Source organism: Anolis sagrei, chromosome 1 (genome assembly GCF_037176765.1).
Source record: "Anolis sagrei isolate rAnoSag1 chromosome 1, rAnoSag1.mat, whole genome shotgun sequence".
NCBI lineage: Eukaryota > Metazoa > Chordata > Lepidosauria > Squamata > Dactyloidae > Anolis > Anolis sagrei.
In genome coordinates, this window is record NC_090021.1 from 165,627,982 (window position 1) to 165,643,219 (window position 15,238).

Consider the following 15,238-nt stretch of genomic DNA (forward strand, 5'->3'; position numbering starts at 1 on the left):
CTTCAGAAGTCTGATCTATTGGTGAATCTTTCTTATAACTGAGCCTGACCTTGTGATAGCTTCCTTTAAACATTTTATATAACTAAATAAATAACACCTGTTATGATGACTTACATTGTTTATATAGCAGTCCAGGGTTAACCTTTATTATGACAGTTAAAGAGTTTATTTGGACATTTGTCTATACATGTTTTTAGGCTCAAGACTGGTGTAGAAACAATTCGTTTTCTTTTTTTTTTTCAGAGTGTTTTCAAGAAAGTGAACATCTCAAGGAAAGCCTAAAATGTTGTCTGCTACATCTTTTTGGAGCTATCGTGGCTGGTGGGCAGGTGAGGAGAATGCTGAGAAGATATTAATATCATATTTTTGTCCATAGGACATGGGGAGTGGTATCTTCAATCACAGATGTTTTGGCTTATAACACTACATGACACAATTTTTTTTCTGGGTTATAAATGTCATTTCCTAATTGGTTCTATAATCAAATATGGGAAAAGTTTATTAAATTGCAAAAATTTTGTTTTTGCGTGAGATTCTGTAACACATTTTGCTATAATTTTTCAATGAATATATCATTGAGTGCCAACCAATTCAACCTAGTTTGTGGCAGCCAAAAAACCACATATATTTTTAAAAAACAGCAGCACAGTTTAACAGATCCATACTAACACAAATATTGAATATTGCATACCAGTGCAATAAAATACAGATTTGTAGCAGCTAAAAGCAGGCTATAAATACAGGGGCTAAAACTGCCATGGGGATTAAAATATGTGATCCGGGAGAAGCGGCGGTTGGACATTTCTCAGACTGTGTTGTAAATGAAGGCTTTCCAAACCCAGCACCCAACACCTTTCAAATCTGTTTAATCTAATTTATAAATTATTGGCTATGCAGGCTAGAATTAAATAGAATGGTAATCCAAGTTGTGGTAGACTCATTCAATGCAAGATGTTCAGCAACACTTCAGTAACCTTCTTCCATAAACAGTCACCAGTGCTGTATATGTCTGATGAATGTACAGAAATTACTGTTTGCAAATTTGCACAGTACACAAATTACACTGACCCTGACATTTGGAATGAGTAAACCCTTATCTTTTTTTTAAATCACTAATTATTAAAAAGAAAATATTTCATTATATATTTTTTCCTGTGTTCCTCTAAGTATCTAGTTTTGCTATGGGAAAAGTTGAAAAACTATTTAGAAAAAATGAGGGATGTTTCTAATAGAATTTTTCTGGCCCTTCATGTCTTTGTATCCACGCCCAAGTATTAATTTATCCATTCTCTATCAATAAAATTATAGCTTTCTAAAAGTTATGTGCTGTTGACTTTGTATATAATAAATAGTTACTGATGCTAAGAGATTTTTAATTTATAATAAATAGTTCTGATACTTAGAGCTTTTTGCTGCTTTAGAGAAATGCTCTTCAAGCCATATCCCCTGCCACCATTGAAGTCTTGATGCGCGTATTAGCAGACTGCGACATGTGGGATAATAGAGACCCAGACGAAGTGAGCCGGAAGGCAGAACTGACACTGATGTGCCTGACAGAAGTGGTTCACATCCTTCTGACCAGCAGCTCAGACCAGCGGCAAGTGGAAACTAGTACCATACTGGAGAACTACTTCAAATTGCTCAACTCTGACCATTCAGCTTTGCCTAACTCCCGGAGGTCTCGGCAGTGGGAAAGCAGGTTCATTGCACTACAGATTCAAATGCTGAGTAAGTAAAAGGATCCTTTGCAAGACGGCAAGATATAGGTGGAGAATGATGCCTGGGACCACATTTTCCTGTTGGAGGGTCATTGGTCCTCTCGGTATGTTGACCTGTGCTCCTCATCAGTCATTCACCGCGGCCAGTGGTAAAGGATTGGGGGAAATGATTTGCTTAGCATGAATGTTGGAGAGTCTTTAGTTGGAGTACAACTACTATTATCTTTTACAGTTGGCTATGCTGGGTAGAGCTGATGAGTGGCTTAAGTCAAAAATTATGAGAGGTAAAAGCTTCCAATCCTTAATTTCCTTTGTTATCTCAACATTGGGATTTGTATTTGGCTTAAGAGTTCTATCTTGTTTGAGAATTACGGGTCAGGAGCTTAGGTTAGGGCCATACATGTCATAAACTCATTTTGATGGCTTTGCATGTTGTGTTTGTGGGAAAAGTGAAATTGCTCACCACAATGTAGCTTTTTCATGGGTCTGCATAATTCTAACATATTTTTGCATTTGGATGGAGCCAACATGTGAATCTCATGAACTTCAGTTGATGTATCTTATGATCGGTGTGTAGGAGTGATGATGGTGGTGGCGATGATTTGTTTAAAAATGTCTATATTGCCCTTCAGTATTGATATTTTAGAATGTGGCAACAATATATAAGTTACAAAGATGACATTTTTAAAATATAGCTCTTGCAATGTCTACCTGGTTCTTTTAGAAGTGGATAAAGCAGATTATTATTCATGGTTACTACATCAGGCCTTTGTAAGTTCTGCAGATACTGTTGATTGCTAAAGAGATAAATAAATGGGTCCCTGAGCTAATAAAGCCTGGATTCTTCCTAGAAGCTAAGATGACTAAACTAAGACTGCATATCATGAAATGACGTTACTCACTAGAAAAGGCAATAATTCTTGTTAGGGGAGAAAGCAGTAGGAAAGATGAAAACTGCATGACTGATGAGTGGACTCAGTTGAGGAAGCCATGCCCTGAGCCTATAAGAGCTGTTGTTGATAAGGTGACTTGGAGGTCCCTCATTCATAGGATAGCCATAAGTTGAAATTGACTTGATGACAGAGTTAATAAGAACTGTTATTAACTGAGCCTTAGTTGCTACGTGGTAATATAAGGAGATAGCTGTTGCTTTTATTCACTAATTGTGGCCTTCTCATAGGCATCTGGATGTCCATTAAAGCAATACGACACTACAATGACCTTTCAGTTAAACACAATGGGACTCCTCTTACTTTCGGTCTTCACAAAAGCGTCCCTTGTCCTTTTGTATCGCACTTAATTCAGCACATTCTACATGTTCTTCCTTAAGCTTCACAGTGAATTCTTGTTATCATCTGTTCTCTGAAAGGTCTATTAATATAATTGTTTTGAAGTTCTAAAATATGTTATTACTTTCTCATTGATTAAAAAAAACCCATCACTTCTGCTTGTAGATACCATCACTGCCATGTTAGACTGCACAGATAGGCCTGTACTGCAAGCAATCTTCCTTAACAGCAACTGTTTTGAGCATCTTATTCGACTGATGCAGAATTGCAAGGTAAACTGAATAGTGTGTCCTAGTTCTTTACTGCTGTGTATGGATGTCTAAACCTCATTGTTCCAGCTTTTATAAGCACTTAGTTGTTCTAATGTCTTGACTATGCATTCGATAAAATCTTCACCATAACAATGTACAGAGTGAATTGATGTAAGGAATATTTTGCCCCTGAGAAACAGCTTGTGCTTCCTTAATGCTATTAATACCATGAGTGCTTCCAGAACATTGGAGGGGAGTCATTTTTGTTTTGTTGCTTAGATGTGCAGCTCACATTCAGTTGTTTTATTGGCAGTTGGACAGGGCATGAATAATAGAAGAATACATTGTACTCACAAAAGAAGCAACCCACATATTTTCATTCTAGTTATGCAGAGCTCTGTATTAATGGTGAACATTAACTGTTAAGAAGTGCTACATACAAACTGGACAGCAGTCCCTTTGTTCCTGAAATAGTTGAATGCTCCCCAGCATACCTTTCTCTTGTAATTTGTCGGTCAGGAGTTATATTAAGGAATATGCCTTCCCACGGCATCTGAAGGATATCTCCACATTCCCTTTTTCAACATAAACTAGTATACTTACCTATGTTTATGTATTATAGAAGTAATTCCTTTGAAACTCTAGGATTTCTAAGTAAAGGTGCATAGTGTCTATTAGTTTCCAGCATAATTACAAAAGGTGGTTAACTGTACTAACCAAACTTCTCTTGTACACTAGATGTGGTCTTTCAGACTCTTTGAGAGGAAGCTGGTGAACATTAACTATTAAGTAGTGCTACATATGTTACTTTAAAACTTAGCTTGGAAAAGAAAGGGGGTTCACGCTGAAGAGGAGAAAAATGAAGTGGAAACAGTATGTCTTCCTTAAGATGGCTCCAAATTTGCAAAAAAAAAAAACATTACAGGAAGCCTGAGGACCTTTGAACACAACCTTAAGTTGCTATTTACCATCAGACAATCAGATTCTACTGAATAAACTCCAGGTTTCCTGACCAGATACATGAAGCTGTACATCCCATTAAAATTGGTGGCGCTTACACCTGAGTAAACCTGAATGTGTTCCCAGTTGACATGTTCCCAGTTGACATGTGGTGTCAATTAGAATATATACAGAAAAAATTCAATATTGTTTCATGACATTTTCAAAGGTTTGGTTACTGTTTATTCAGGGTTGAGTTTTTAATTTGGGCCATTGTCATGATTTCACGTCTGTCCATCATTGAAATACTGAGCAATTATTGGTGTTTTTTTCTAGTTGTCATGCCCAAATACCAATCTTGTATATGTTATTCTACTTATGTCACACAGCAAGTAAAAGATGCAATGCTAGGAAGTTTCATCTGCTAATGTGGAGCTCCTGTTGCCAGATTCCCAATAGGGCCATTGTGAGTAATATAGAAGTAGTTCAGTCTTTCTGTCCTCGGAGTAGAGGGAGAGGTCCTTCTCCTTCCATAGGTTTCACTCTTCAGAATATTGGGAGTATTGAATGCTCGAATTATCCTTGGATCAAGTAACAAATCTGCTCAATTTGCAAGGCAAATCATGCCAGACAAACTCAAGTAGTTTTGTTATCTTAATAGGGAGGCTATAGAAGGGTATGAACTGTATGTTTAAATACTGGAACCAAGTAAAAATAAGATTTTCAGAGAAGTACAGATGTAGAGTGCATGAGGGAAGTTCGATTGCTACATCTTCAGCTTCTCCAAAACAGCTGGTAAAGCTCCTTGCATGACTCCTGCAGAGACAATTACAGTCAGTGTCGACTACAGTTTCCCAGATTTGGAAATACCAGATATCAAGCACTACAATTAAAATAAAAATTGCAGACCTTACTTATTACTTCTGTAGTAAAAACATTACCCTGTTCGAAGAAGGAACATTGGGAATGCAAAACCTACTGGGCACAAGAAACTGAGTACAAAGTGAAAGCTTGACGTGATACCAAAATGTCCTTATATTTGACTCAAGAAACTATAGCAACATACCTACCAGTATTTCATACAAGACAAAACAATTAATTTCCCCAAATCATTGTTAGAATACCCTAAAATAGATTTTCCTTCTAATGTGAACAAGAAAATTATCTCTGGATCAACTTTCTGCAAATGAATTGCACATATCCATATCTCTTTAATGATGATTCCACTACTTGTTCTCTTTCTAATAATCAACACCTGCCCATTATTGGGCATCCACAGATGCACACTCATACTCTTTCTACTCCTTATAATTAGCCATCAGCCATTATCTGATGCTTTTTTCTCTTCCTGTTGGAACCTCACATATTGCTTTTGATTGCAATCTGGAAAGCTAACAGTATCATTCTTTAGGGATCCTAGGTGTTCATATATGCTTGACATCCACAGCTAGTTGGGTTTTGGTGACCGTGCTTATTATTGTATAATGCCAAATTTATTTTTGAGATTTTTTTTTACTTGCTAACTTACCTATACCCTACAGATATCCTAACGATCTCATCAAATTGACAAGTTGACATTATTATTCAGGAACTGACAGCAGCATGAGACTTCAGATCTTATACTAAATTCACTTTGCTGGGAAAACCCTACTTAATTCAGTGGTGCTTCCAGGGAATTGTAATTGTAATTCCAGTAACAGAAAGGAAAAGAATATTTAATTTCCTTTCTCTTTCCTTTATTTTTTCTTTCTTTTGATAATTGTCTTCATAATAGCTTTTGTCTTCATAATGACATTATTATACAATAAGGAAAGCATTATTCCCTGTAACACTGATGACACTGTATGTGTGTGTTTGGCCACGGCAACTTCATTTTTCATTTTGATTTTTGTATACTACGTGGTTTCCAAACTTTTTTTGACCAGGGGCCACTTTGACCAGGGACCACTCTCCAACATTAATACCAAAAGGGTTACAAATCAATTTTTGATGAACTTTATATTCAGTTTGGTTATTTGGGGTGCTGATTCAGAAAATTGCATTGGATAGACCACGTCAGGTCTAGTTTCTGATACAGAACATAAGCCATCTAGTAGTCACCATCTGCTCACCCACAGAAAATCATATTTAATAAGCTTCAGCACTATAAGAGAGTTTCACGAGATGAGTCTCTCTCATTGCAATGGTGTAGAAACTGAGGTCATGGACCATAATTTAGTTCTTGCGAACCACTGGAGGTCCACGGACCACAGGTTGGGAACCACTTGTGTATACGTTAAATTTATTTACATAAACATTATTTTTCTTTGTAAATATTTCTATATTGTTTTTACGTGTGTAAGTATTAATTTGGAGGGGGGGGGGGTATCTCTTGCCTGGAGAACCTAGCCTTTCATGCCCATGATCCTCTTACTTTTAATGGTCTCAGGCTTGAAGGCACACAATTCAGCAGCCTTAGACCCCTTGTACACTGCCATATAATCCATGATCCACATCATCTGCTTTGAACTAGATTATATGAGTCTGCACTGCCATATAATCCAGTTCAAAGTAGATAATCTGGATTTTATATGGCATTGTAGATAGGCCCCTAGTGAAACTATGCCTATGTGGCGCTGATCAGTATATGGATGGAAAACTAACTGATAACTTAGTATAAGCTATCTTAAATTTGGTTAGGGAATATAGAAATAAAATAGAAATGTAACAACATTGTGGTTGTCCCTTCACATTTGCAAGTTAAGCACTGACACATTTGATTATTGCTCCACTCCTACTTTACATGAAAAAAATGATGTGTAGATCATCTAGAACAAGACTGTGGTCAACTTTAACTATATTTAGCCATAGAATCATGCTGGAGAACCTGCAGATGCCTAGAGAGGTGTTCTCTGATTATTTAATTTTATTTATTTATGCCATTTATATGCTACCCTTCTCACCCTGAAGGGGACTCAGAGCGGCTTACAAGTAATATACAATACAATAAGTAAAATAAATACAATATCTTCCTAGACCCCTCTCTTTACTCTGTTCCCAGAGTAGCAGTTGGTATTGCGGGGAGGGACTCTCAACTGATGACACTGAAGACGAGATTAGAAATAAGCATTCATAATTGGCATGGGTTTTCCACTTTTGTGGAAATGTGGAAGGACTGTTGTAACATTGACCTTGATTACAACATGTATGGCAGCAGGACTTTGCATGTGATATATAGTCTTTGTATCTCTTCAAACTTTGCTGGCAAATATACAGTATTTCCTATCTCTCTGACATAGTTACATGATTAGGAGCATAGTATCATTTTCCATTTTCTCATCCTCTCCACTGACAGGTTTTGAAAGCAGATTTTCTCAACTAAATAGGATGTGAAATTTAGATGTAAAATTTGAAGGATTTTCAAATTAGGGGTAACAAAAAACTTGCTTAGTATGAACCTTGGTCAGACAAGTGCTCTTAACTCTTAATAATATTTTAAATGGATCAGAATGAAGACACTGAAAATTTGTGGGAAAATGGCACCCCCTTGGTAAAAAGCTCAAGGTGTTGTATATGGACTATCCCACTGAATTCAAAATGTTTATAGAAAAGTGTTTTGGTGGGTTTTGTTTTTTAAGAGAAGCACATCTTTCACTCTGACTCCATTAATTAGTAAAAGTAAAAATATTAATGCTAGATCTGCCTGGCATTTTTCTGCATCCATAGCCACTTGTGCCAGTTTCCTCTCTCCATATTTCACTCTGCTGAATCCATATTTGGGAAGGAAAAATACTCCTCGCTCTTCCTTTTGGAAAAGAGGACATTCACTTGTGTCTGTCGTTGTGTTAACTTATCAGTGGCAAGGCTTTTGTGATGTTTGCAATGCTTTGCAACAGCCTTCATCGCGCCAGCTGTGGGTGAACTACCTAACACACCAGTTACCATTATTCTTATCTTCCGTTTTAACAGCTGTTTTTAAATGCTAACAATAAGGTGGCAGACAAGAATGAGAAAGACCTTGCCAACAAATTACTGACAGAAATGAATCAGGAACAGGTATCACCAGCAAGACTGCATTTTGCTTATAGTTGAATCTGAGGCACAGTGACCAATCAGTGGAACGAACTGTTTCCTGAACTTCACCTCAGATGGGTTCACTTCAAATACCCAGGCAATTCTGATTTGTTCACAGATCAGCCTTTACACAGAATATCTGCTCATTTTAATTAACTGAAAACTACAATTCAAGTTTAAAGAAGCTCCAAATATTACTTTTACTGTAAACGAACAAAGGTGAAGTCCAGGAATAGAAGTCCAGTTTCAAAATCATCAAGTTGTGATTTCATTTTATTTTAGTTTCTCCCCTTCTTCTTTCTCCCTCACTTCTTTTTAAGATTTGTCTCAGCACTGTGGTGTTTTGGGCTCTGGGCTTTGTGGAATCTGTGTGGTTGGATTGGATGTTTTGATTCTGTTGCCAAAAGCAATGTTCCTAATGGACAGACTGAATCTGGGAGGTGGGAAGAAGAGACCGTGGGTTTTGCTTTTAATGTTTCCTTTTGTCATCATGAAAAACTGCAGACCTTCCAGTTCTTACTTTAACATTTCTTCAACTATCATGTAGAAATTTTAACAACAAATAGGTTCTTGTGCCAAATGACTAAACATGTGAAAATAATGCACTGATGAAATTCTGGTTCTGTCTAAATTAATCTGTTTATAACTCAGCATGGTGATCATTGCATAAGAATCAATTCACTTAACATCTTTTAAAGACCTCCCATTTCATTATTGTGCACAGTATCACTTTATTTTCACACAATTCTATGCAGGTTAACCAATAGACCTTCCTATTTCAGTGGCAAAATATACCGTATCTAGCCTTAAAAAAAAAGAGTAGTAGACAAAATGTCTTACTAAAATGAAATAACTTTTAAGAAAGACTTGTGACTCTTTTGAGTTGAGATACTATTGGCACTGCTTATGAAGGAAGGATTGGAGATTAATACATTGTAGAAACAATAGGCTGCAGACTCAGGCCCCTTCTACACTGCCATATAATCCAGATTATCAAAGCAGATAATCCACATTGTCTGTTTTGAACTGGATTATATGAGTCTACTGTGCCATATAATCCAGTTCATAGCAGATAATCTGGATTTTATATGGCAGTGTGGAAGGGGCCTCAGTGAATGATCTTAGGTCTCTTCTTCTGAAGACGATTTCATGTGCTGGAGAATGCTTTGCTTCTAAACCACTGGTTCTACACATCATCCACAGAGGACTGATTGTTACGAAGCTGGTAGACATCCCTCCCTCTTGAGATTGTCCATTTGCAGCATGAGGAAACTTTGTCAGTCGAACTGTCTTAATGAGTATGTGTGGATGCTCCTCCTCTTCCTCCTTGAAATATGTGGCTACCCTTCTCTGATGTCCTCTCCCTTTGTAGGCTGTGGTGTCATCAAATCCATGCCTTTTGTGGGGTGATGATTGAAAAGCATGTGGATGAGCTCTTGTTTTCCTCCTGGCGAGCGACAACCGGGTGGAATGCCTTCTTCAAAGTATTCACTAATTATGTTTATGTACAATATGTTGTGTATTTTGCGGCTTTCAGGTGTTTCAGGGACAGCTGGACTGCTTGGCTGTATCGGCCATTCGAGCCCTCACAGCAGTGATGCACAAATCGCCAGCTGCGAAGGTAAGCAAGGCTTCTGTGTCGCAATTATAATTCCAGTCTTCTTAGCACCACTTTGGTTGATAATGTCCTGTCGGTGTAAGCCATAGTGTGGCTTGTTGAAACCTGGTTCGTTGTGGTGTGCAAACCAGCCTCTGCTAACAAGCTGTGGTTTGTTAACCAGCTGAAAATTGCATTTTGAATCCATAGCTACTTCTTGGCTTACATAGACTTATCGCAGTTCCCAAGCTTATAACTGTGTGCTGCTTCTCCAGCTGCTTGCCTGGAAATAGAAACTGACAAAATGGGTGGGTGACCAAACAAAGTAAGAAATCAGAAACAGGAAAGGCAAGCTATGGTTTGTTTAAGGGTTTTTTTTTTTTGGTCATTTGCTATGTACACCCAGTTTAAACAACAATGTACGACTTATTATGAAATGTGAACACACCCAATATAATTTATATCAGTGATTCTTTTTGTAGTAATGCTGATTACCGTCACTGTGAGAGTGTGAGATATTATACAGTACACCCCTCCTCTCATCATACTTGAGATCCATGGGTTCACTTACCTATGCTCCAAAACAATTTCCTCTCCTAAAGTCCTGAAAAGCTTTGAAAATATCCTCTCTTGCTGAAAGGTTTGTGGGCTTCTTTAGGATCTCCAGTTCAATTCTGTGGTATGCTTCTGGGCCAAAATTCAAGGCTCAGTATTATCCACTGTTTCAGTTATCTATGGAGGGTCATAATACAGTGATACCTTGACATTTTATATGGCAGTGTGGAAGGGGCCTCAGTGAATGATCTTAGGTCTCTTCTTCTGAAGACGATTTCATGTGCTGGAGAATGCTTTGCTTCTAAACCACTGGTTCTACACATCATCCACAGAGGACTGATTGTTACGAAGCTGGTAGACATCCCTCCCTCTTGAGATTGTCCATTAATCTGTTCTGTGACCAAGTTCGTAACTCAAACTTGCTCATATGTCAAAGCAAATTTCCCCATTGAAATGCACTGAAATGCTATTAATCAGTTCCAGATCTTGGTCACAGAACAAATTAAGCCCATTTGCCAAAGCCCCAAGGGGTTCGGGGCTCCAGACAGTTCTTTCTTCTTTCCTTCCCTCCTTCCTACCTACCTTCCTTCCTGAGCAGCTCTCTCTTGTCTTCTTCACAACCCAAACAATGGCGGGAGGCTGGTGCGGTCAACACTCTGGCTGTTGTCTCTCCAGTCTCCTGGCACGGTTGCCATCTTGGAAGGGGCTCATAACTCTGATCTGGCTCATAAAAAATAAAAAAAATCATATGAGCAATGGCTCGTTAATAAAAAAACTCAAAACTTGAGATGCTCGTAAGTTGAGGTTCCACTGTATATTTAAAATGTCAAAGCACGTGATTTGTTCTTTTCTGCCAATACATGGATGCTATTGTATGCAGACCTGCCTTGTTTACATTTATCAACATGACCTTGTAAGTTGCAGAGAAACTAGAATAGATGGCACTGTTTTTGAGGTATGGGAATAATATCTTTGAATTTTCCTGCCTACATCAAAAAATTACTGCAGTTGGAAAGCTAGCAGGACAAAGGACTAGATCTGAACGTATCTTGATGAAGGGTTTTTAGTTCTTTTTATATATAGGAGAACACTCAGAAGATGTATCTATCATCTGTAGTCCGAAGTAGCACATTGAGCCCTCCCACTTTATTTTGCTTTACGTGTAGATCCGGTTTTAGTTGCCATTTTGCAGAGTATACATTGGGCAGATAAAAAAACAAATACAGTATTACCCCTATATCTGTAGGAGGAATGTGCTTGAACTTTCCATGGAAAATGGAATCCACAGATAATAGGAAACCATATTGAAATTAACGACTTCTGGCAGAAATTACCAAAAATGTGCCCCGAAGGACTAGAACATTCATAGAGAGGTATCTTCTTTAGGAATTTGTAGGTCCTCCAGTGAGACTCTTTGGTAAATTTTGGCAGAAGCATACCACATAATTTAAGGGCACTTTGAAAATTCCGAAGGAGGACCAAAATTTATTACATTCAGGTAAATGAAACCTGGACACTTTATTTCATTTGTGGACTCGTTTTTGGGAATGCTGAGACATTTCCTCTTGGTTTTCCCAAAGATGAGGGAGGGAATCTAGCTACCTAAAATTGTGGCCATTTTGATGTTGTAGAAAAAATATGTAAAGTCACCAGTGGAAGTTGCTTCTTTCTAAAATAAAATATGCACTGTTAAATGAAGAGTTAATATGTAATCTTGGAACTTGTTTGGCAATGAAATTGTGATTTAAAGATACCTCTGTAGATTCACAGACAACGCTGCTTACAGCCCATCTTAATTTTGCCCCCTTTCCCCAGGAAGTGTTTAAGGAGCGGATTGGTTACGCTCATATATTTGAAGTCCTTAAATCTATGGGTCAGCCTTCACGGGAACTACTTGAAGAACTTATGAACATGGTGAGAGGCTTAGTTATTTTGGAGGTTGTTTAACAGGGTCGTTACATTAGTTGCTTGTCACCAAACCAACAGAAATTCTTTGTACAGTCACAGGAGCTTGTGAGGTTTATGATGGCATAAGGCAGTGGTTCTCAACCTGTGGGTCCCCAGATGTTTTGGCCTTCAACTCCTAGAAATCTCAGCCAGTTTACTAGCTGATAGGATTTCTGGGAGTTGAAGGCCAAAACATCCGGGGACCCACAGGTTGAGATCCATTGGCATAAGCTTTTGTGAACTAAAGCACCTTGTTTGGGCATATGCATCAGTACAAAGAAAAAGAGGCAGAAGCAAGGTCTGTGGCATTTCTATGCAAAGGCAAAAGGTACATAAGAAAGGAACAGCAACTTGTATATATTTTGACTTTCCATAGAAATGTCACAGTCCACATTTTTGTGCATGTGTTTTTAATGTATACGTTTCTGTGCATGTATTTATAGATATACACATTGTGGCCGCATGTGTCTTGATTTGCATGTATCCAGCACATGCATGAGAATATATCTTTGTGTAGATTTTTACATTATAGATTACAATAAATCTATAATGATCCTAATCCAGTTGTTGTTTTCAACTAGAATAAATCCACTGGAACAGCAGAAGTGGATTAAGTTTCCATTGATTTAATAAGTCTACTTTAGTTGAATTCAGGTCTGTCTCATTGTGAAATAAATATGAAATCATGATTATTTTAGTCTATTTGTACGATATATATAAATTCTGCCAACTGCAAACAGTAATCATGAAAAAATTCCAAAGCTATCTTTACTGTTTTGTAGCATAAATTTTGAAGACTTTACAGCAGAGCTTTCCAAACTAGTAAAGTAAGTAAATAAACTTTATTATTACGGTCGATGACCAGATCGTAACGGGGGACCCAGTCCACTTCAAACCCAAGGGGTGCCAAACTTTGTGTTGCAACATGTGTGTCCACTACAGTGTGTAGGTATGTTGCATGAATGTAACAAGAAACCTCCTGAGTCTTATATAAAATAAGCAGTACCAACTTGCTTGCATTTTTACACAGCAAAAGTGCTGATTGGTATCATTAACATTTTTAATATTAGTATTAATATTAAAATATTAATATTTTGATATTAGTATAAATAACATATTGATATTTGTAACTTACTATCTTACATATATTTTAAATACATATATGAAAGGTTTTCATGAGATATATTGTGTCCCCTGCACATTGCTTTATTACAATTTATGAACAGTATATGTCTGCACAGAGGTTGGTTTAACCTCTAATTTCCTAGCAAAATTGAATTACTGTATCGCAAAGTGCTTCAAGACTAAAATGTGTGTCACCAGCATGAAATGTTTGGAAAGCTCTGCTTTAAAGACTGATTTATTGTGACTTTTTATACTATTGCTCATGATGATAAATTGGACTCTGTGAATCCACCATAAAAGTTTCCTCCTCAAAGAAAAATCTCCCAGACTTTTATGTGCCAGAGAACATCTTGTTCTCATTTTGAAAGGGCAATTCTTAGACTCAATATCTAGCTATCTGACCTCCTGGTAACTTATTTGATTTGCTTTCCAATATAGGCAATTGAGGGCGACCACACATCTGTTGGCATGTTGGGCATAAGCAACGTCCAGCCCTTGTTGCTGCTGATCCAGTGGCTTCCGGAGCTCGAGTCACATGATCTTCAAGTCTTCATCTCAAACTTGTTGAAGCGGATTTGCTGTATTAATCGGCAGAGTCGTGCCATCTGTGTCAATACAAACATGGTCTCTCGTATCATCGAAACGCTGAATAGACACTCCGTGCTGCATGGGGTCTGTGCAGAGAACCTGATCGGCCTCTTGGGCTCTTTGGGGAGTCAGTCCATGAGTTCTGAAGACCTGCACCAGCTTATTAGGCTACTCAGGACTCAGGACCCAAAGCAGGCACACCCTTACGTTGTCGCTGTGATGAGGGCGATCCTAGCAATGGCTCGAAAACAGGGCCTGGACAGTGCTTTGCAATATTTTGACTTATCACATAGCATGGCGGGCATTTCGTTGCCAACCATTCACAAGTGGCCAGGTTCTGCATTTGCTTTCAGTGCTTGGCTGTGCCTGGACCAAGACCAAGTGACTCTCAATGCCAGTTGCAAGGGCGGCAAGAGGAAACAACTCTACAGGTATGGCCACCATCATGGCAAGATGGAAGAAAAGCTCTTGGTTGATATTATTTGGTAGTGAACTTGGTTTTATGTGCTTTTTGGGGGGTGAAAGGTTTTGCTAACCCCCTGTTTGTGCCTTCATAGCTCAGTAGATTAAAGGAAAAGGCATTTAAATGGCCAGGGTGGTCTTAGTGTGTGATGTCGGTGAAGGAAACAGCATGTGAGTTTGAGAATTGTAGAATTCATGTAAGCTTCAGTCTAGGAGGCCACACTGTCTCTATCATCAGGCAGATGGAGGTTGTTCCCAAAAATCAGTAGCAGATTCTGGATGGTGTGAAAATGTGACTGAGGCCCCTTGTACCCTATATCCCAGGATCCGATCCCAGATTATCTGCATATCCCAGGTTATATGCCAGTGGAGACTCACATAATCCAATTCAAAGCAGATAATCTGGAATTACCTTTACTCACTACTCTGCTGTCAGAGTGGGGATCAGTTTTCTATCTCATGCACCAAAATAACATGGCTGACTTTAAATACTATGCATCTTGTCTTGTGTGAATATAGAGTGCCACTTGTGCTGCTTCAGACAATTAAGTGTTTTCATAGTGTATTTTTGATTTATAAAGCCATTGGGGATGGTGTTGATATGCATGTGAAGACAACAATCAAAGGTATATTTGGGCAGATAAAGTGTGTGTGTTGGAGTGTATTAATGAGTTTGTAGCTTGAACCATTCTTTTTATATTTGAAGAGATCAAA

The 15,238-nt window shown here is 38.1% G+C and overlaps 1 protein-coding gene across 3 annotated transcripts in view; it reads left to right on the forward strand.

Moving 5' to 3' along the window:
- NBEAL1 (neurobeachin like 1) overlaps positions 1–15,238 on the forward strand; it is a 134,184-nt gene that overhangs the window by 47,069 nt on the left and 71,877 nt on the right. For 2 of the 3 annotated variants that reach the window (XM_060783047.2, XM_060783055.2), the window contains exons 8-14: positions 244–329; positions 1,422–1,728; positions 3,173–3,279; positions 8,146–8,232; positions 9,788–9,871; positions 12,218–12,316; positions 13,913–14,493. In XM_060783047.2, the coding sequence (XP_060639030.2) occupies positions 244–329; positions 1,422–1,728; positions 3,173–3,279; positions 8,146–8,232; positions 9,788–9,871; positions 12,218–12,316; positions 13,913–14,493 (1,351 nt within the window). The remainder of the gene's footprint in view (positions 1–243; positions 330–1,421; positions 1,729–3,172; positions 3,280–8,145; positions 8,233–9,787; positions 9,872–12,217; positions 12,317–13,912; positions 14,494–15,238) is intronic. The other variant, XM_060783067.2, reaches the window with a different exon arrangement.